The sequence below is a fragment of the Alligator sinensis genome, unplaced genomic scaffold (assembly GCF_000455745.1).
Source record: "Alligator sinensis unplaced genomic scaffold, ASM45574v1 scaffold768_3, whole genome shotgun sequence".
NCBI classification, from domain to species: domain Eukaryota; kingdom Metazoa; phylum Chordata; order Crocodylia; family Alligatoridae; genus Alligator; species Alligator sinensis.
Window position 1 is genome coordinate 923,753 of NW_005842135.1, and position 21,625 is coordinate 945,377.

The 21,625-nt window shown below is 44.3% G+C and overlaps 1 protein-coding gene across 1 annotated transcript in view; it reads right to left on the bottom strand.

The window, feature by feature from the left end:
- Positions 1-21,625, bottom strand: part of SMOC1 (SPARC related modular calcium binding 1) — a 210,377-nt gene that overhangs the window by 9,070 nt on the left and 179,682 nt on the right. The window contains exons 11-12 of the mRNA XM_025205977.1: positions 19,282-19,387; positions 5,981-6,228 (exon numbers count right to left, since the gene is read on the bottom strand). Of these exons, the coding sequence (XP_025061762.1) occupies positions 5,981-6,228; positions 19,282-19,387 (354 nt within the window). The remainder of the gene's footprint in view (positions 1-5,980; positions 6,229-19,281; positions 19,388-21,625) is intronic.

Consider the following 21,625-nt stretch of genomic DNA (forward strand, 5'->3'; position numbering starts at 1 on the left):
CTTCCACTTCCAGTCAGAACCAGTAAGTGTGCTTCCAGATCCCATTCTGGCCTAGAGATGCAAATGACTGAGCTTAATTACCTGTATCAGTAACTCACACTCTTGCAGAAGGAGACTGAATCTAAAATATTAGATGCTGGCTGTGCAAGAGAGGGACAAGAGGGCATTTAGGAAGATGGAAGGCACGGAGGTCTAAAAGAGAACAAACAATATAATGGAGAAAAGAAACCAGGACAAAAGCATTCCCGTTCGTGGACCCTGCTTTGGGGGAGAGGGCAGGAAGGGAGGGGAGGAAAGAGAATCAATAAGATGGTGAAATTTAAGAGAGATTCCAAAATATAAATCTGTTGCTTTTTAAGTAAAAGGGGACATGTATACATATGCTGCTTAATTAAAAGGGGACATGTATATATATGATGAAAAATTTAAAGTAATTCCGAGTGCTAGTCATCCTTTCCTGAGAAACAGAAACTACAGTTAAGCTGTTTTGATGCCTGTGTATAAAAAGCACAGCTCCATTGCTGAAAGGTGGATTCTTCCAGAGCTAATTGGGGATCTTACCCAGAGTCCGGGAGGTAAAAATTCAGGATCTTTATGAGTTTCTCCATCCTTTAGCTTAGGCACAGGCACATATCCGGACTTTTCCAACTGGCTGCGAGCCCTGCAGCAGCCTCTAGAGGGTGCTGCTCAGTAACTGCAGTATTCTTGAGCTACTGAACTGTCTGAAATACTACTTTTTTCCTCTTCATGTTTTCCGTGCGTTTGAAAAGCAGACATTTCTATTTCCTCCCACCCCAGCAGCAAACATCACATTGCTGTAAAACAATGATATAACACATCCCTACCCTAGCACTATCACTAATGGAAGCCATCATACGCTGGCATCTCACAGCCACCAGACTGTTCATTCTATAACAGTAAGGAACCTTGTGCCCCCAAAGGAAGGTGCCTACCTTTCCACTTGCATCTGCTGAGCAAGAATGCAAAAGCCGAGCCCTCTTTCCCACTGCATTTGACTCTCAATACATCTTGCAAACATTTCTCTGCAAATCCCTATTAAGTATCCTACACTATCCATACTGGGTTGAAAGCAGCCTGCAGGCTGCTATCAGTAATTCTAAAAGGTTTTTTTCCCCTTAGACTTTTAAGCAGGTAAATCCTCCTCTTGGGTTAGTGGCACCTTGCACATGCAACAAGGAGGCAGTAAAGAACACTCTTTGCACCCAGACAATTCACTGAGTAGACTATTGATGATGTTTCTCCTGGAAACCCACTTGTCTTTGAATGATAATTGGAAAACTACAGCTAAACTGACACTATACATTTAACAAGACTGGCAGACTCAGTCCCAAGCACAAAAGATCTTTCTGCTATCTGTGCCAGGGGCAGGAATTTCTTAGGATTGGTCCAAGACAAATTCACCTGAGGACTAAGGACTTTCACACACCTCACCACCTTTCACAACAAATGCATGCTGTCTTTGCTGTGCCTTCCCTGACACACTATGGACACATGCTTAAAGAAAGCAAAACAAGGCAGAATGAACACAAGTGATGAGACAGACAGATGCACAGGCACCAGATATAAGTATCAAGCTGCTAGCGTATGATGGTGAGATGCTCAGGCATGCTGATGGTAAGATTGGGATAGGAAAGGGAACTTCCTCTCCCCCTCCGCACACACTCCAAGAGTTAACTGCATAAAGCAAAGTTCAGCATCACAAATTCACCTTTGGGACATCATTCTGTTCGCATTCACAAGTGAAATTGGACCAGGCTAGCTGGTTCTTGGATTGGAAGCTTTCAGTGAAAACCTGGTATACTTCAGTAGGTTGCACTCATTCCTCTGAATAATGAACAAATGCCCAACCATAAAGCAGAGACACTGTGTATAGCTAGACATGCTACATTTCAGATTGGATCTAAAGCTGATGTCCTGGTCAGCTCTGGTCGTTAATGACCCTCACCCCTGCCCCCGCCCCAAGGAGCTTTCTGCTAGCCTAAAGATGTTAAGCTCCATTATCCCCACCTGAACTCTGAAGTGGGTAACTGAACTAAGTGACTTATTCAATTAAAATACTCAGCATATTTAGATCTCCCTCTCTCGCCACTTGCCAATTATCTATAATCTGACTGATTTTTGCTAACTTGTTCATTAAGCAAAACCATGGAATGAATAATGTTTATAATCACGTTACAGATGCTACAATGATTGCCAACCATTCACCATGACAACCTGCTTTCTGTCATTCACAAGGTAGGAGCAGTCATCCAAGTGACATGCTGAGTCATCTTCTTCCAAACCCAAAGACCTTTTCTTAGATGGCCACCCAAGCATTCCCGCACAATCCTTTCAATATGAATTTACAAAAATATTCACAAGACTTTTTTCCTTTCCACAACTGTCCTGGAAGGACATTCACTCATGTCAATTTCTACAGAACATAACAAAGGGATCAGAAATATTGCCAAAGTCACAAGCTTTACAAGTACTTCCTTCTTTTTGCAGTGTTTGCTCAGCACCTACCTTCCTTCTTTTTGCAGTGTTTGCTCAGCTTCAGTAGATAATTACATGTTGCTTTTCTACCAATTCTCCCTGAAATTTTAATTAAACACTTCAATCCTGTTTCTAAAATTCCCCATTGACAGGTGGCAGTTAGCACGAGTCTTGCTCATGCCTAGTCCCCCTCTCTAAGATCACTAGGCACCAATTTGTCTTGAATTCTGTAACTTTCCATCAGAGCTCTGCAGCTTGTCTGCCTCCTCCAAAGGACTCCATCTTTTGACCAGTGAGTACAGTCACAATTGGCCTTTGACCAGAAAGTGTTTCTACACTCCAGCTTTGCTGTGCAGAATCCATTGGTGAATGCTGACTTTATCTGGTTGGGAATCAGTTTGGGTTCCTTCCACACACCCTAGTCAGACACACCTGGATCTACTGAGAGGGGATGCTTTCCTTGCCAGGCTCCAATCACACCCTGAACCACCCTTCTTCCCTTGTTTTAGGGAACTATTTGCAGGATCAGCAAACATCTTGGCTGGTTCCTAGGTACCTCTCCATCCTGATTTCCAGGAATGGTACGTCTCCAGAGTTGTCCTAGAGGGGCTTATGGATGATATTTTAGCAAGCCAATAGCAGGACCAGAGAAAAGAGACCCTACTTGTTGGAGTCTATGATGAGTTCCTTGGTACTACTGGGGATGGGGGAAGAATGTAATTGTGGACAGGTTCAGATGGAAATCACTGAGAAGGTGATTAGCTACAGGTACTAAAAGGATGTTGGGGGCTAGGGAAAAGGATGGAAATACAGTATGTACCTCAGCCAGGTTTGATGCATGAATACCACACAGTCTACAGGAGTGGATCCAGAGGGATGCACTGGTGCAGTTGCACCCCCCTTTGACTCCTGCTCCATCCAAAGTTTAAAACTAACTGCTTGGTAGTGGCAGCAACATTTCTAGTTAGACACTGTTGAGGGAATCAAATGTCTTCATGGCTCATCATCATCAACCTGATCTCTTCTAAACTCTGCCTTCCACAGTTGTTGATGATGCTCTCTCCTTCTTTATGGATGATAGTCTACCAAATCAAGTCATCTTTGATCTGCAGTTCTGCTGTTTGTTAGCTGCTCCTGGTAATAAAGCTTCTATTTTACAGCCCTGCAGACTGTTTATAACTCATTCCGATTAAGTTATATTTGTATAACTTCAGTCTTAAACTGAAAAATACTCTAGGACCCTAGCATATTAGTTTATTTTTAACTGGAGAACAATGTGTGTTGTTTTATGTGTGTTGACGCACCTCACCATCTGCACCCCCCTTTTCAAAATTCTAGATCCACCTATGGCAGTCCATCACTGTTATGGGACACAGAGGGTGGGTGTTAGGGGAGTGTTGATTTTCATATGGAAAGACTTAAGTAGAATAGAAGCAAAGCCAATCTACCTCACTGTCTCACAAATCCCTTGCTGCTTTACAAAGCTGGGTTTGTCTAATGCCACCTCTTGAAAAACATAAAAGAAGAGAAAAGAACTGGAAGAGGAAGATTCAGTGTTTCAGTCTCAGCTCACTACTTCCCTCAGGTCACTCTCAAGAGCTTAGTGTTGGGTCTCCATCCTTATTCTCCCACAAGCCTCCCCCTGTACTACTTGTGCATTCCTTTTTGATCCCTGGGGCCAGGCTAGTCTCGAGGAGGCATGCCGAGTTGTGTGACAGAACAAGGTCGGAGCCCTGTTTTGTATACACAGACTCTTCCTCATGCAGGGAAGGAAGCCACAGAAAGGTCAGGCTGTGCTCTGAGCAAGTATTGCTTGGCAGTCACACACTTACAACAATAAGTCTGCGTTTTCTGGTCATTGCTTTATTTTCCCCTCATCTTTGGCAGAGCAAAGATGCTCTTGTTTTATTCCTTCCTTCGTTGTCTTATGTATTTTCATAAACTAAAGCCTTGAAGAGCCAGTTGGCTTGGGCAGCAGATTCCAGCAAGTCTCACTCCAAGCCAGATCACAGTAAAACTCATTTGGCACATTAATCTTAGTAGGAAGGTAATAAAATTAAGGGATACAGGCACTATTATTGTATATTTTTCCACAGTAAGATACTGGTGACTAAGGAAAAGCTTTCATTAAACTAGGGAAGCTGGCTCTTCTCTAACTGCTGACCACGGATGTGAAGGCTTAAATTAATGAATGTTTGCAAAGCTCACAAAAACATGTAACGTGCTAGCAACCAAATGCAACCAGCCCCCACCCCCACTGGTGTGAAAAGTAGAGCAAATGAGCTTTTCACATGGCATGTACAATGTGTTGATTGGGGTGGGGGGCAGGGAGGGAGAGCCCTCTCCAATCCATCCCACACAGCCTAAGGGACCAGCTCACCGACCGTAGTTGTAGTCAAGGATCTCAGCTGACTACACACCAAGTTAGCTCTACAACATGTTCTGTGGCGACTCCTGCCAGCCATACTCCTTTTTTGCCCCAGTCACCTCTGGGCTATAGTCCCTCCACTCACTCTCACCCAATAAATACTGAAATATTTGTATACAAAATGAAACAGCTTCAACACCTGTGCCACAGATACCAACCCCAGAATGACCTATAGCCCAGTGGCTAGGGCACTTCTCCTGGGAGGTTCAAGAGGCTGGAATCCATGTCAGCCCTAGAGATGATCCAACTATGGGCCTCTCACATCCCAGGGAAGCATCCTCACCATTAGAGTCAAATGAAAGGAAGGTATCATCACAAGAATCACCATACTCTTCTTCATCCTGGTTTCTGTTTGTTTTTTGTTTGGGGGCTTTGTTTTGTTGTTTTTGCTCTACTCTAGCCCTTTGGCTTTTACCAGTGACTGAATACAACTTATGTTTGTATTAAACATTTTCCATTTGCCAAAACCCCCAAATTTAGGTTTGGGGCCAATCCAAAAGTCACCTCTTTGCAGGCCTCTCATTCCGCCAGTCTTTAATTGCCATTCTCTTTTAGAAAACAGTGGTGGTGTAACACTATGCTGTCTGTCTTTCTCACTTGCTCATTTCCCTGTGAGTACTTATTCTCTTGCATGCTGACTTTTGTGACTTAAATAAATTTTGCTCCTGTTAGAATTGCATAATGAATCATAAGCTTGGGATCACAGAGTATCATTGACAGTACTTTTCCAAGAAGGAACCCAACTGGAACTGCATGCTGGGCTCCGGAGAAGAACAACTCTCTTTGCTCTATGGACATGCAGCTCCTATCACACAATAGGGTCCTAGTAGACACTAGGGGCTCCTAGGTGGTACCACAGCACAAACAAAATAATAGTAATAAACCAAGAACAAAGAATGTTTGCAAAGCTGAATGCTAGTAAAGCACACCTTTTCTCTTGCAAACTAAGTAATAAAGCTCCAATCACGGGGAAAACAAGCAGGTACTGCTTTAACTCAGTCTAGTTATATTGCTCTGTGGAGCATTGCTTCCACTCAGAAGCAAAAAGTCACCCACCTCCTTCCTTGCTGACTCCCAAACACCCCTTCAGCTCTTGCAGTGAAATAGATTTGTCCTTGTTGATGTCGCAGTAGTCAGTGAAGCGTCGAGCACATTTCTTGGGCTTGGCTTTCTTTTTCACGTAACGCTTGAAAGGCTTCAGCTCCCGCTTGTTGATGTCATTGCTGCTGTTGTTGTCCAGCTGGCTGAAGTACCAATGCACCACTCGCTCCTCTAGTGTGTGGCTGGGGTCTGGCTCGGAGAACCTGGAATTCAGAACACACAATCCCCCAAGCAAAAGGTGATGCTCTTATTAAAGTCTGTAAGTAGCTGCTGTCTCACCATTACCTGTTTGCCTTACTGAGCCTATGGGATTATCATACTCTGCTTCCCATGGCCAGAGGAAGCCGATTCCTGGTCAGTAAGGTATTACATAAGCAGGGTACAGGCAGCAAGGGACCTTTTGTCACCAGAGGTCCCTGAAACCTCCTTTTGCCTATTTTGAATGAGGCATATATAATCTTTTGAAAAAGAAAGATTGGATTTTAACATGAGTGGGAGGTACTAGCGAAGCTCTAAAAACCAATATTCTCTCAGCATCCACAGAGCAGGTGCAAGGGAAAGATTTCCTGGACACTTCCTATCAGTCGTTGTGCCTCAGCCTGACCCTGCAGGGATCTCCTCCAACCCAGTCTCCATGGCCCATTCTGCCTTTGGTTTCCCCACTGGGACTTGATAACAAGGGGCATAATCAGTACCGAGTTTCACAATAGTTCCTGTTATTCTAGGACCTGAATATTAGGAATGGGAACATATTTGCTTACCGCAAGATCCATTTATTGATTGCTTGAAAAGGGTTTTGGCAGAATGTGACAATTTTGCTACATTTATTTACAATGTAAAGGGTCGGCTCATGTATTTGCATGCTTTAATTGCTTTCACAAAGCTGATTAAAGGCACCAAGATTAAAGGCTGCAACAGCCAGATGACAAATCCATTTATGAGTAATAATGAGAAAATAAACTGGTTTTGCCTCACTTTAAACCCATTCTATTAACAACTTGACTTGCACTACTGTGTTCCTGGAGGCAGATTAAAACTAAGATTATAGCTTTCGCTTTCTGCACCTACCTCTCCCTCATGAATACAGCTGACCCCTGAAAGTAGGTGATAGACAGCAACCAGACATGTGCTGCATGCTGTCACACTCATTGCTTCACCTCTGACTTACTGCTGGAAGACAACCTTAGGATGCACTGAGCAGATTCCAAAGAACCCAAATCAATCCTTTATTAAGAGCAGGGGTGTCTGCGTTAAATCAGATCCCAAAGTAAGTTACCGGCAGTCTGGTGCTGGGGGCAGACTAAACACTAACATTCAAGTTCTCTGTGGGTGGATCTTCCAAACCCATTTCAGATGCAGGTTCAGAGACCAGCAGCCTTCTCTATACCAGGGTATATTTTAAAATGGGTCAGGATGCCATATTCTTTGTTGGGCAGGTAGGGGACAGATTGGAGAGCTATACTTCAGGACTTCCAGCCCAATCAACATCCTTTTAAGCAGCAGAGCCTCTTGTTAAAATAAATGAAAAACAGAATCCTACACTGATCTCTGCTTCAATCAAAACTATAAGTTTGCAAGATGGTGCAAAGGACAAGGCAAGGGTGGTCACAGGCATGCTTCTCAGGCAGCTTTACAAATAAGAACATATTTATAAAGATGGCCCGGGCCCAGCGACATCTGGAAGTCTGACATAATAAAGACAAACAAACCTTAAAACCTGGAGAGAGGAAAATAAACCACAAAGCCTATTTTGAAAAGTTTATTCGACAGTTTCTTCTGCATTATTTAATTCTTGGGTGAGTTACAGACTGGCACCCAGAGTGACAGCAGCTGGTTGGCGTGTGCTAGAATGCACACCTGCAATGGGCATGCTTGGCTTGGGTCTGGGAGCCAGAATGCAAGCTGAACTGTTGGAGCCACCTACAGGCAAATGGAAAAGGGAGCACGTTGCTTTGCAAAGGCAAGGCTCTCTGGATTTTTCAGAGCCCTGAAACCCTGTACAAGGAACAGGCCAACAGGGAAGGATAAAATGCACCCTGAACCATCTTGAGACTTGAGCTAGAGCAGCATTCTTTAACTCAGTCATTGGCATCTTTTCCCTTTTGGAAAGTTGCTGGCTATCAGCTGAGGCCTGGCTGATTCCCAGGGGCATGAGGGGAATGTGCTGTGTAAGAGGGGCTTTTTATGGGAATATGGAGTTGTGTTAAGATTTGTGACCGGAACGAGTACTATCCAGACTTACCTCCTTCCAGCAAGATCCCTTTTATTACCCAACTGAATCCAACCCTTTCCCTTCTCTCTGCTCATTTCTCAATCTTTTCTTAAAGCCTAGGGCTACTGGGGATAAGGTGGATGGTGTCAGAAAAAGGAGAGTGGGGAGAACAAAGGCACAGAAGTCAGAGCAGTAGCTGAAGGGGTAAGTAGGGAATGAAATGTTCTCTGCTTGTTGGTGGGACAACTTGTAGCACTCAGGTGCAGAGGTAGGGGCATGGGAATAATTTCACACTGCTCAGTGGATATAGAAAGAATGGTCAAGAAGCTGGGTGGAGGGAAGGGCAGGGGGAGGAAAGAAAGGAGAGGGCGAATTGAAATATTATCATCTTCAGCAGTTCTATAAAAGGTACCAGGGATAGGAGTAGTCTTTACAATTCTAAAGGTTAATATAAATGCACAAACCCATGCAGCTATGACAAATCAAATACTAGTGTCCCAGCAAGCTTGGGTGGTTCTACCAAAGAAAACCCAATTGCAGCATAGTAGTGGCAGAGGCAAAGCCAGGAGAAGTAACTTAAACCTTGAAAGTAGAAAGAGAAGATGTAGTTTGTACTGCTTTTTAGCCCTGCCTTGTGACTGTCTGTATAGTGCTGTACTTCCAGGAGGTGCTCACCTGTGGTTGTTGACTGCAAAGATCAAGGCTAGTTTTAAGAAAAGCATAGAGCAGGAGAGAGGCCTGAGGGCACAAACATCCAGGGAAACATTGGATGCTACAATTAGTTTGCTATGACATTAAATGCAGAGATCAGAATTGAGACACAGTACCTTCATGTCAAAAGGCTCCTTCTGCATCCATGCAACAAGATACACATGCTTTCACATCATTGCTATGCTACCCTGTTCTGATGCTGTATTGTGAGGTAATTTGACTATACTGCAACAGCTGGAATATATCTGAGGCTGTAACTGACCTCCAAGCATGAGACTTGCACGACTTTGGACAGACTTGGAAATTTCCAAAGGAAGTCCATTCTACTGCCCCTGTAGTACCGCTATTTAAAATGATAAATTAATTAAAAGGACCTTAAACCAGAGCTTGAAGTCAAATGCCTTTACTGATCTGTCTTCTCCCTGATCCACTCCATCCACAAATAGGAAAGACTGAGTGAGAGCAAAATCAGCTGCTCAGTATGTTGTTACTGTCTCCCAGCATGATAGCATCTCCTGCTAACACCAACCACATGAAAGGCCCAGTGGACAGCTTGGGCAAGACCAAACAAAAATAAGACTATATCAAAAACTAAAACCAGACAAATCAGGCACGCAGTCCAGGAGGGCTCCTCAGCCTTCTCTCGTTGGCCACATTAGAACTGTATTTGCCTTTCTTTTAACTGTGCTCTTTAAGGCTCCGTGGTAAAACACCCCAAGAGAGAGATGGGTAATAATTTAGAGAAACAAAAATAAAACTTCAGCTGCTCCCTTACTCTCACCCACAATTAAGTCATCCAAAGAAGTCTCTTAAGAGAGGGAGATGGATTTATGTCATAACTGGAGGGCTAGAGGGAAGGAAGAGGTAAATTAGTAGATCCCACAGAAATCACATAGACTGGGCTAATACAAATGTAGAGTATATCTGTCTACAGACTACAGTACAACACAGCGCAAGCTAGCTCAAGTACTGGAAGCAGCCTCACTGTGGCCATATAGGCTAATTCACCCGAGTCCAGACTTCCATGGCTAGACTGTTTTCCATATCTGACCTAGCAAGATATCTGCACTGTGCTGCCAGACAGGGAACTGGGACTCCAAGGCTCCATACTCAGCTCTCCCATCAGCTTCATCCACTGTAGGGAACCATACAAATCATTTTCCTTGGCAAGGCCTTAGCTTCTCCATCTGCAAAATGGGAAGAGTGTTTCTCTGAGAGGTGGAATGCTTAAATTTGTTAGCTTGCAAAATACTTGAAGATACCAGAGTGAAAGTGCAAAGCGTTAGTTTAATAATCATTTTCATATTTCCATAGGCTGCTTTGATACTGTTGGGTGCAACTGGCACACAGGCAAGAAAAGCAAGAGGTTATACAAGTACAGGCAGGTGTGTTTTAAGTGCATGTACTGAATTCTGAAGCACAGCGGGCAGGAGTACCCTGAAGATTTCAAAAGGACGGATTTCCTGTACAGATGCCTGTGCACAACTTGAGACATTTTTAAGCTCCTAAGATCAAAAGCTGTCCTGCTACCAAGATGGAAACAGTTAACATGGTTATGAGGAGTAAAGATGAGGAGAACAACTGCATTCATTTGTTGCAGGCAGGACTACACCTGCACTGATTCACCCTGTGTGCAATCTTATATTCCGCAGGATCACAGTGGATGTAAACCAGAGCACAGCATACACCTCAGCAACTGCAAAGGGAGCATGTAACTAGTAAATCAAAATCTGTGCCTGAAGTGGCTGATCTCTTCTTTCCTACTCCTTAGCAGCTTCTCCAGCACCTCCAAAGATAGGTAGGACAGATGCACAGCATAACTACTGCATGGGTGGTGGTTAGATAAAGGCTTACTATGGTAATGTTAGCATAAGCCATGATCAAGAAGAAATGCTCCTTCTTATTATCATGGGAAATCACATGCACACATGCACAAAAAGTACAATTTAAAAGGCATGTGCACTTCAGAGTACATGGCCTATCCCTCACTGAAACCACTGAGAAACCTCCCATTTTCTGAGTCAAACTTTGTGCAGCAATGATAGCTGCTTAGGATGGAAGGATGAGGCTAATTCAGCACCACAAAATTCAAGGATGTAAGGAGGAAAACAGTCTACGAATCATAAACCAAAGGAAGTTACTGCAGTCCTGTGCAAGCTGGGGGGGAAGAAATAGTAAGGAATGAAAAGCTGCTGATGGAGTTAGAGGAAGAACAAGAAATTAACTTTACTTGGCTTTGCCCCTTCAAAGGGTGCGCACAGCCATCAGAAGGTTTTCAGGATTAATCCCAGATCTTCTTCTGACCTAAAGAGATTTAGCAATAATGTATCTGTTTGGTGGTGGTGGCAAAGAACCAGCATGAGAGAAGCTAAAGAATTGAAAAGGATAGTTTTTGTCAGTCTGCCAGTGCTCAGGAGGGCTGCTGTCCCGGTATATGTCCAAAACATGGAGAAGGGTAGAGAGCAAAGGATTTCAATAACCTGGGCTGAAATTTGTATTTGTCTCCCAATTTGCTTCTGTTTTAGGTTGCCTTTTATTTTTCCCCATCGCAGTGTGCTTTTGTCCCAAACTTCACAGCTGTAAGGGCAATATATGGTTTGAATGAAGGAAGATTACTTGAAAAAAAATTCTGAAAGGATAACATATTTGTTTTCTCAGTCTCCCTTTCCCCCTAGCAAAAGACCCAACTTAACATCAAAATAAGCTGCGTTCAGACTAAACAAAGGAGTACTCCACTGTCAAAACTCATTATGGAGACACATAATCCCTCCATACTTAAAACTACCTTCTTGTTATCAACCCAGTTTTTACCCCTTCCCCAACTAATCTAAACCTCAACCGCTCTACCTGAAATTTGACATGCAACATAGTATTCTTATTACATTCTCTCTTGAAAAATATGGGATAAATCATTCAGGGAATTTAAAAGCTACTCCTCTTCCCCCTTCACTTTGCAAAGATCCTCCTCTCATGGGATTTTGTCTTACAACTAAGTAGGCTGGAATTGCCAAATGAACATAAAGGGAACTTGGCATCCAACTTCTAGTGAAATTCAGTATGAATTGGACACTTAATTCTTGTGCGTCTTTGAAAAACCTCTTTAAAGTTAGAAATGTGCTGGAGGAGATGTGCCCTTTGGAGTGTGGCTTCTCTTTGCCTGCTTCAAACTCTTTGTCTGGAACAGGAAGAGGAACCCTCCAGGGCAATTTTTGTGAAGGACTCTCTGGGACTATTACACAGGGTATATCTGGCAATTTAAAGTGAAGGGACACAGCTGCTGTGCTGCATGATAAGGGAGCTATTGAAACCCTCTTAATACTAAAATTTCCCAGGATGTTATATGATCAGCAAAAATACTAGCAAGGGTACATACTTCAAATTAAAATTTATTTTTGTAACTTAGTTCCTGCTGGAGAACTAAACAGACTGGAACCAAACACAGCCTTTTAGGACAGGTAATTCAGACAAAGACTCCCCCATAGCACCCCACACTGATCTCTATTGCCATCTTAAATCTCACATGGCATGGATGTGCCTGACTCCGAGGAAATTAACTATAAATTTAAACACACCTGAAAACTAACTGAACCCGTCAAAACAAAACAAGACAGATAGACAAACCCTGCAACTTCTCTTGACATATCAGATTTTTTTCTGAATTACTCTGACTGCGTGTCTTTTCAATGAGACCACCCTGCTCTGCTTAACAACAACAAAAAAGGCTCAAATTCTTTGTAAATACATTTTAATCATCTCAGGAATGTACAGTAACAAACCATGCCCAAGAGCTGTTACATTAGCTTGAAACTGAAAATGCGTATTACCAGATTTTCTATTGTGAAAGTTTCAGTGTTATCTATGTAGCTGTTTTGCACTTACGTGGACTAGCCAGAAGCAGGACGAAGGCACTTTCTAATCTTGCACTGCCGTAAAGCAGGAGTGACTTCACACAAGTACAAAGCTGTTTACTCTAGTAAATGCAAGGCAAGCTCTAATGATTCACACATTGTTTTTTAATCATGCCCTGTAAAAAGGCTTGTCAGGTTTTTTCTTTCATTGCCTGTACCCCTACAGAGTTACAGCACCTCACTGTGCCACAGCTAGAAGTGCTTGTGCATGCAGATGTGCCTTTTAGCACAATCATACATATTTTTCAAATGCTATTCTCTAACTCCACCCCCCAACCCTTATTTATATTTTCCCAACTCCAAAAACACCAACCAGGAAATTGAATGCAAAACCACACGAATGCTTTGCAGCCATAAAAATGAAAATGTGAACTGAAAAGATTTGAGGAGGAAAAAAAAAAAATCCTTCTCTTACTCAGTCACAGACTTTCCAAGGCCAGTCGGAACCACTGGGTCACCTAGTCTGACCTCCTATATGTCACAGGCCATAGAATTTGAGTCAGCTAGCCCTGTATTGAGCTCAATAATGTCTGTTTGGTAGAAACAACCCCACGTCTCCCAGACAAACATCAGCTCTTGGTAAGAAGACATCAAAAGATGGAGAATCTACCACCTCCCTTGGTAATTTGTTGCACTGCTGAATCACTCTCAAATTAGGAACCCGGCAGATGCTTTTAACATGGAACGCATCTGAACCACATAAATGCATCTAGTGCACGCTTACCCTGCCTCTGCTAGGTTAGAGAGCATTTAGTACCCCGTGTCCCACGCCCCCATAGGATGTATTTATGCATGGCAATCAAGTCATCTCTCCATCTTCTCTTTGTTAAACATATGAAGCTCCTGAAGTCTCTTGCTGCAAGTCATTTTTCTCCAGCCCTCAAGTCATCTGAGTGGCTCTTCTCTGACCCGTCTCAAATGCTCACATCAGAACTACACAGAATAGTCTAACCATCTATGACATGCTCAATGTATACATTGGGAAAATCCTTGTCCCGCCCTTCCCCCCCCTCCCAACCCCAGCTCCTATCCCACTACCCAGCTGGTTATACATCCAAAGACTAAACTAACTTTTTTGCCATGGCAACGTATTGAGAATACATATTCAGAACTAAGTCCTTTTCAGAGGCAATGCTTTCCAGGGTTGCAGTCCTTAGCTCTGCATTCTTTTTTCCTAGATGTCTGACTGTACTGTATTTGAGTATATAACTATATTGAAATATAAGGGCCCTGAATTATCAAATGATCCAGAGTGCTCTGTACAAGTGCTTTGTCTTCATTATTTCTTCATTGCAAACATCCACAAGTTTAACCAGTAACGATGTGCTTCAATGTACTGTCTATATTTGCTCTAAGTATACAAAAGATCCACTTGTCCAAGCAACAAATACTTAAAAATCTAGCATTTGCCAGTTTAAAGTTTCAGAATGTTATGAGACACTAAAAAAGGAAGGATAAAAATGAAACTGTTGCACAAGTTTACCTGTGATAGCTTTCTACTGCTGTAGCTAAAGGGAATGGTGAAGATCATGCAATGAACTGAATTTGTGAGACCAGCCTTAGCTGACACAAGGGGGGAAAAAAACCCAAAAAACCAAACACATACTACATTTTATCTTTTTCCTATTTTATGTGGACTTTCCCCCAACTTAATAATGGTCACAGAGGTGCAAGATGAATAAAATTTGTTTGGGGGATAGTAGGAAGCTTATGATTCAGTATCTCAAAGCAAATACTGAAAAAGATAGCACTGGAAATGATCATTGTTGCTTTTTGGAAAGCTAGGAATGCCCCCTTCCTCCAGGATAAAGGTCAAGTGTCTAGCAGCCTGAGATTAGGCACGATTGAGAGAGTAGAACACTAGAAATGTCTAAATACTCTTTCAAATGGTATCATTAGAATTTTTCTCCCCTTCAGAAGCCTGTAGAGCAGGGATCACTATACTCAGGCAGCTGTTGGACTTGGCAGACCAAAAGATATAAAGCAAAAGCCACATTAACACATTTTTTAAAAATCTCTAAGTTTCTTAGAGAAAGCTTTTTCTGCAAAATGGACAGCCCTGCGATGATGCAGGAGGAGGGAAAGGTTTGATACATATTTTTGGGGGAGGGCCAAAGAGTAATCAATGCACACAGAGGTTTATGCCAGAGCATTTTTTTGCAGTTAATTCTGGCTGAGGACAGGCAGGTGGTGGATTTCTTTGCCTCACACAGGACTGGCTGCTGAAAGGTTTCTATTCCCCTTGCACACTGGCTGCTGACATTGTAGCTTAAAATAAATCATTATGAAAACTGTGCGAAGAGCAAGGTAGTGAAGGATTTTGCCAGAAAGGGCCTTACTGAACATTCAGACACACACAATACTTTGGAGATTTAGGAAAGAACTCATTGGCACAGTGATTGAAATCCAACTAGGCGGGCCAAATAAATATCAGATGCTCTCGAGGGCTTGCTTTCACCCCTACCCACTGTATCTGAACCATATAAATGAACAGAATTGACACAGGAATGCTTGTGTTTGGGGAAGGAGCAATGTGTTTCCCACTCTTGGGACATTTTTTTCATTCTGTTTGTATGCACATGGATATGCTAGACATACCAGTTCCTCAACAGATCACAGGGCATTCCACTTAACTGCAGAAAAACAGGACTTCTAGCCCAAACCCTGCTTGAGGCAGGAACATCCTTCTTTAATCCATCCCAACCAAGTAGTCCTAAGTGTTTAGTCACCAAGGTGATATCCTAGGTATAAATACTAAATTAAGAGAGAGACTCTTGCAAGACTCCATGATGAAAATAATAAGACACAAGCCGTAACCCTCAGAAATATATATGTTGAACTATTAAAGATGACACTGTTTCCCTTCCACATATCAGAAGTAAAAGACTGCATGGTGGCCCTCCAATAAAGGTATGCTAGCATAACAGTCCTATATACCATATTTACTGAAATACACAGTGAAGTTTTTCCTCATTCCAACTCATAGATTTGGAATTGATTTGGCCGATTTGACTTGGATCATGAAAAATTTTCCTTAAAAAGAAAAAATATGTAAAGTACGTACAAAAGTGCTGCTTAAGTGTGTTTATGGAGAACCTGTGCTAAAACTTGCAACAATTTCAAAAAAAATGTAACATGCTTCAACTCTGGATAAACTAAGTCTATGGGTACCAGTAGTAATTTGCATATGTCCATTTCAAGGTCAGTGTTTTCAAATTTGTCCCTCACTTCCATGTGCCCAGGGAGAGCAGGGTCTGACAGTAAGGAGGGTGGGGGGGAAGAAGTTGGGAGGGCATGGGGTAAAGGGGCTTCCTGAGCCCCCCAGATCTATTTTCCCTGGTGGAACAGTGGGAAGGGAAATAAAATGCAAGCAAACCTCCAATAATTAGATTCTATACTTGGAAAATTATAATAAATTTATTAGAGGTGCACCGATATAAATCTGTCCATATTGTATTGCCACCAATAAAAGGAAAATTTACATTATCAGCAATTGGCTTTTTTTGGTTGATGTGGCCAATGTCACTGATAAATGCCACATGCATGTGCACAGCCACAGCACGCACACAGCCAGGAATGCAGCCCAGCAGCTTGGAGAGCAGCGTCCAACACGTAAGTCTGTGGGACGGAAGGGGCACGAGGGGGCAGACAGAGGCCCCCACAGTGAGGGAGGGAGTGAGGCTGGGGCAGGGGCTGACGCTGTCCTTCTGGGGTGGGGTGGGGCACGGGACGGAGCTGCGGGCAGCTTGTCTGGGGAATTGGGGGTGGGGGGGGCTCCCACCGCTGCGTGCACCCTTGTGGGAGGCATGGGGGAACGTGTGCCCTCAGGATCTGTGCACAGAACAAGGGTGTGCTGCCCGCTGTGGGCTGGGGCGGGGGGCTGCGCCAGCCTCTTCCCAGTGGGGAGGGCGGGAGGGGAGCTGGGCCAGGGCTGTGCTTGGGGCAGGTGGCAGCGGTAGCACTGGGAGTTACAGTAAATTTTGGGGTGGCTATAGCCACCCCTGTTGCCCCCCACTCCCAGTGCCACCACCTGCCCCACCCCACCCAGCCCAGCCCCACACCAGGAAGAGTCTGATGCAGCCTCTGGCCCTCACCCCATGCACAGATCCGGGAGGCACATGCCCCCTGTACCTCCCCCAGGGTGTGCGCAGTGGCGGGAGCCACCATCCCCCTCCATGCCTCCTGGCTGAGCTGCCCGGCTTTGTCTGTGTCCCACTCCACCCCGGCTGTGCAGTGCCTGCCTATGCCCCAGCCCCATTCCCTCCCTCACTGTGGGGGCCTCAATCTGCACCCCCACTCCCCTTCCCTCCCCCACGCCCTTTTCTCCCCCAAACAGACTTACCAGTTGGACACTGCTCTCCAAGCTGCTGGGCTGCATATTGGAATTGGATCAGTATCAGCTGATATGGCTGGTTAATAATCGGTATTAGCCCCAAAAATATTAGTGCACCCCTAAAATGTATACATTTTCCATATATAGAATTTAATTATTGGGGGGTCATCTTATATTCAAGTGAATACAGTAACACACACACACACATCTTTTGTGTGCACACCTCTAAACACTCCGACACGTCCACCTCTGCTGGAATTAAACACCCTGGTGTAATCCCACAGATCATAACCAAGCCAACAATAGTAATCTTTTGCTTTTCTATAAACACCTTTTATGCCAAGGCCTTGCCAACATTAGTACCTTAAATTTGCACAACATTCCTGAGAACGAGGTCAGAGTTCTCCCATTTCATAAATGGAAAAGGCCCTGCTTTTTACCCATGGCAAGTTGGAGGGTGGTCTCGATGTTACAGACATTGCTCCTTATAGCTGTGGGTGGCGGTTTTAAGTGGTGATTTGGAAGATTCCTTTGGTTTGTGATTGCCTGTGAATATAGAGGTCCGTACTCAAGAGCCCAGGAGACCCCTTCCATCCCCACGTTCCTTAGGCCCTTGGCAGATACTACACTTAAAACATGATTAGGTTGTTACTCACGTCTTAAATAGTAACCCAGCCATATGTTCAGGCAATTAATGGCACCACAAAAAAGGGGAAACCGGCCAAAAATTTTCACACAAAAAATGTGTAATTTTGGGGGGGTTGGTTTCTATAGCATGTTAAATTGAACATGTGGCAGGGCTAGGCCTGCACTGGGGCTTGGATTAGCCCTTGTGTGGTCCATGCCAGCCGATAATCAACTGATCATCAGTGGCTCCAGGGATATCAGTGGGGCCACTGCAAGACAGCCAACAATCACTGATTGTCAAACACCTGGCTTTCAACTTGCTGGCACCAGGGAACCCTCTGATTGTGACTTCGGGTCCTTTCTGAGCTGGGAAATAGGTACGACTGGGATCTAATCCCTGAACTCAAAACTGAGGCATGGCAGGAGGTGTGACTGTTGGGACTCGGGGATCAGATTCACCATGCCTTTAAATGAACGTCTGTCAGTGGCCTAAGAGACTTGCTTGAACTCTTGCAGAGAATCTGTAGCACAGCTGGAAATGGCCAAGCCCGACAGGTCACAACTCAGGAATCAGAACCCAAATGCTCATTTAGAAAACAAACAAAAAACTTTTTAGAAGGACTATACTGTATTTTCTGAACTCCCATCTGCCCCAACACTTGTGCAGCTGTTACAGCATTGCCAGCTTTCCCCAGCGTACAGACCACTATTGATTCAGACCAAGCTGCAGGAGACTGCTGGCTGCATGATGCTGCAGGTTCCTCCAGCTTCTCCATGAAGCCTGAAATGTCCTCTTGGCTCTTAAGCAGGTAAGAAGGAGCTCTGCCTAACTCCTGCTGCAGGTTTCACTGGCTGTGGATAGGCCAGGAAGAAAAGCAGGCATGCAATCAAAGAGGGATTCATTCCCAGGCAAGGTGAAATGTGCAAGACATTTCTCCCCTCATTGCCACACTTGCTCCAGCCTCAACTAAAATCACCAGACACCACAACACTGAGAAGACAAGAATGCAGATTCCCACTCCCCTGTTGTAGCTGCTGGGCTATGGCACCTCCCTAAGCTTGTGTGAATGTTACTATGCCTCTCTTCATGCACCAAGGGACAAAACAAATAAGGAACTTCCTGGTGTTCAGCTCTCATTTCACATGGCTGGTGGGATGTGCTAATCTTTGTAGTGAGACAGCTTCCAGGGCACAAGTGGTTGGAGTTACCATGCAGAATACAGTAGATTTGCACCTTGTAGATTAACTAGAGAGAGGTATATAGCATAAAGCTTCATGAGCTGGAGCTAACCTCATCAGATGGTGTGAAAATACAGAGTTTGGCATTGTGGCACTGGTTTCTCAAGCCCCAATCCAACAGTTAGACTGACCACAGGTCGGAGCAAGAACCCTCCCCCATCCCACACACATTCAGGTGTCTACAGATATCCTGGTTGCGATAAGCTTGAATGCTCTCCAGACTCACCTTCCACCCCCAGCAGGTGCTGCTGAGTTAATGGCCTGTACCATGTCTGTAGTGAGTGCATCCAGTAAGCTGGTAATAAATTCTACTTTCTTTCCTTCTGGACAGCCTGTACAAAGGAAACAGGAAGTTTAATTTAGGAACAGAGAATCAGTCTCCTATCCTGATTCAGAGAGGATAAGGTACAATCCATGTTTGTAAGGTTTAATACAGCACTCCATCATCGTAACTCAAACCTCTCCAAGCAGAAGAATCCATGAGCAGCTTCTCAAATCAAGTCTTTGTCCACGAGCTTTTTGTAAAAGAAAAAGCAGAAGATCACTACTATCTTGCATGGTTACTTGAGTGCTTTAGACTTCTTTCATGACAACTGAGGTGCAGATTCTCAGAAGTGCTCAGCATCCAGCAACTCCCACTGTAACAATCATGGCTAATCTTTCAGAAAAACAACACCCAATATGCTACATTTCTCTGAAAACCTGGCCACTGATGTTCATGTCTAAATGGAAAGCTAATTCTTTTGAAAAGATGGCCCATAATGATCATTATGGCCAGATCTCCAGGCCACATGTACCCTCTCTTCGTGATACAGTTACAATGCCTGCCAGTAACTAAAAGAACAGTCTAGGGCAGTGGTTACCAAACTTTTTTGGACTAAGAGACCATCATCAACCCTCAAAATTTCTTGTGAACCCTTATCATGAAATTTTAATTGAAAAGGAAAGAGATCAGGGAAGTGTGATCTGTGGACAATTTACCTGCACCCCATAGACTACCAGTGGTCTGCAGACCGTAGTTTGGGTACTACTGGTGTACGGATACAGCATTTGTTGAGCAGCGCTTCCTGTGGAGGTAGCACTTGAGAAATGTCTGATATTGAGAACTTTGGAGACAGAACCCTTGTCTCTACCCACAGGATGGGGGCAAACAGGCAAGCTGCACAAACTTCTGTAGCGCTAACCCACCCACGTGCTTCAGCTCTTCTCCAGACATCATTCAGGGGAACAAGGAATCAAGTCTCCATGGTCCTTCAGCTGGCCTTGCTAAAGAGATGGGGGACTAGTGCCAAATCCAAGGATGATTTTGTGATGTGTTTTGAGAACTGAACTTTGTCTGCCATGAACCAGCTGCATACAGGAACTACAAACAACTACTAAAAGGCACTACCTTCAGCTGCTGCAGGCCCAGGCAGATTTAACGTGGGGATCTAACGATGAATGACCTATATATTAGGGCTGCGCAAAATTTCGGTGGCCGTTTCGTTTACTTTCAGATTCAGACGTTTCAATGGTTGAGACACCAAATCCAAAATGAAACGCAGGGTTCTGAAACAAAACGGGCCATCCAAAACATTTTGGAAATTTTCCATAATGGTTTCGGATGTTTCTGATATTTCGGAGCAGTTTCAGAGGCGGGCTTGCAGGCAAAGGGACGGGGGAAGGACTGCTCTGATACTGACATCTGTAACTGGCCAGTGACAACAATATGTCCCTGAGGTCCCTTTCAACCCCAGTGCTGGGGGGGTCAAACCAGGGGCTGCGGAGTCAAACTGGGAGCTGCGGAAATGTTCAGGTCCCTGAACATTCCCCCAGTTCCTGGTTCAATTCCCCAGCTCTCTGATAGTTTCCCCCAGCTCTTCCCTGGGGAGTGCAGGCCCCTGGATGATGCAGGATGACAGCAAGCTGCCGCTGCCAGCTGGTGATGGCGGTGGCTCTGGGCTATTTCCCCAGTCAGCAGCAGCAGCCTGCTGAAACCCTGAGCAGATCCGGGGCCTGTGCCCCCCAGGAAGAGCTGGGAGAATGATCAGAGAGCTGGGGATCAAACTGGGAGGTCTGGCTGACTGCTGGAGCTGCCCCAGGTCCCAGACAGTGCACGAATCACTGTCCCTCCAAAACATCGAATCCGAAACTAAATGAAACACAGCCATTTCAGACAGCCCTACTATATGCACTTCCATTACTGGGTTCCTGAGCCATCCAGTAGATATTTTAACTGACTAAGTTGCTTTTTGAACAGTGTTGTCCCTGAGGTAGTAAGTTTAAAAATTACAAATGAGGAAGTTCTCTTTCACACAGCGTGCAAGTAAAGCATGGAATTCAATGCCACAGGCTATTGAAGTTAACAGTTTAACCAGGTTCAAAAGGGATTGGACAAATTCTTGGAGGGAAGGGGCACCAGCAGCTTTTGAACATGGGATTTTGGGGTACAGCCTCAGAATCAGAACTTCTTAGACCGTGAATGCTGGAGGCTGCAAGTGGGAGAGGAATTGTGGAAAAAGCCCTGGTCATACCCTGTTCACTCATCTTTTCAGCATCCTGTGCCACTGTGTGACATGGGATACTGGGTA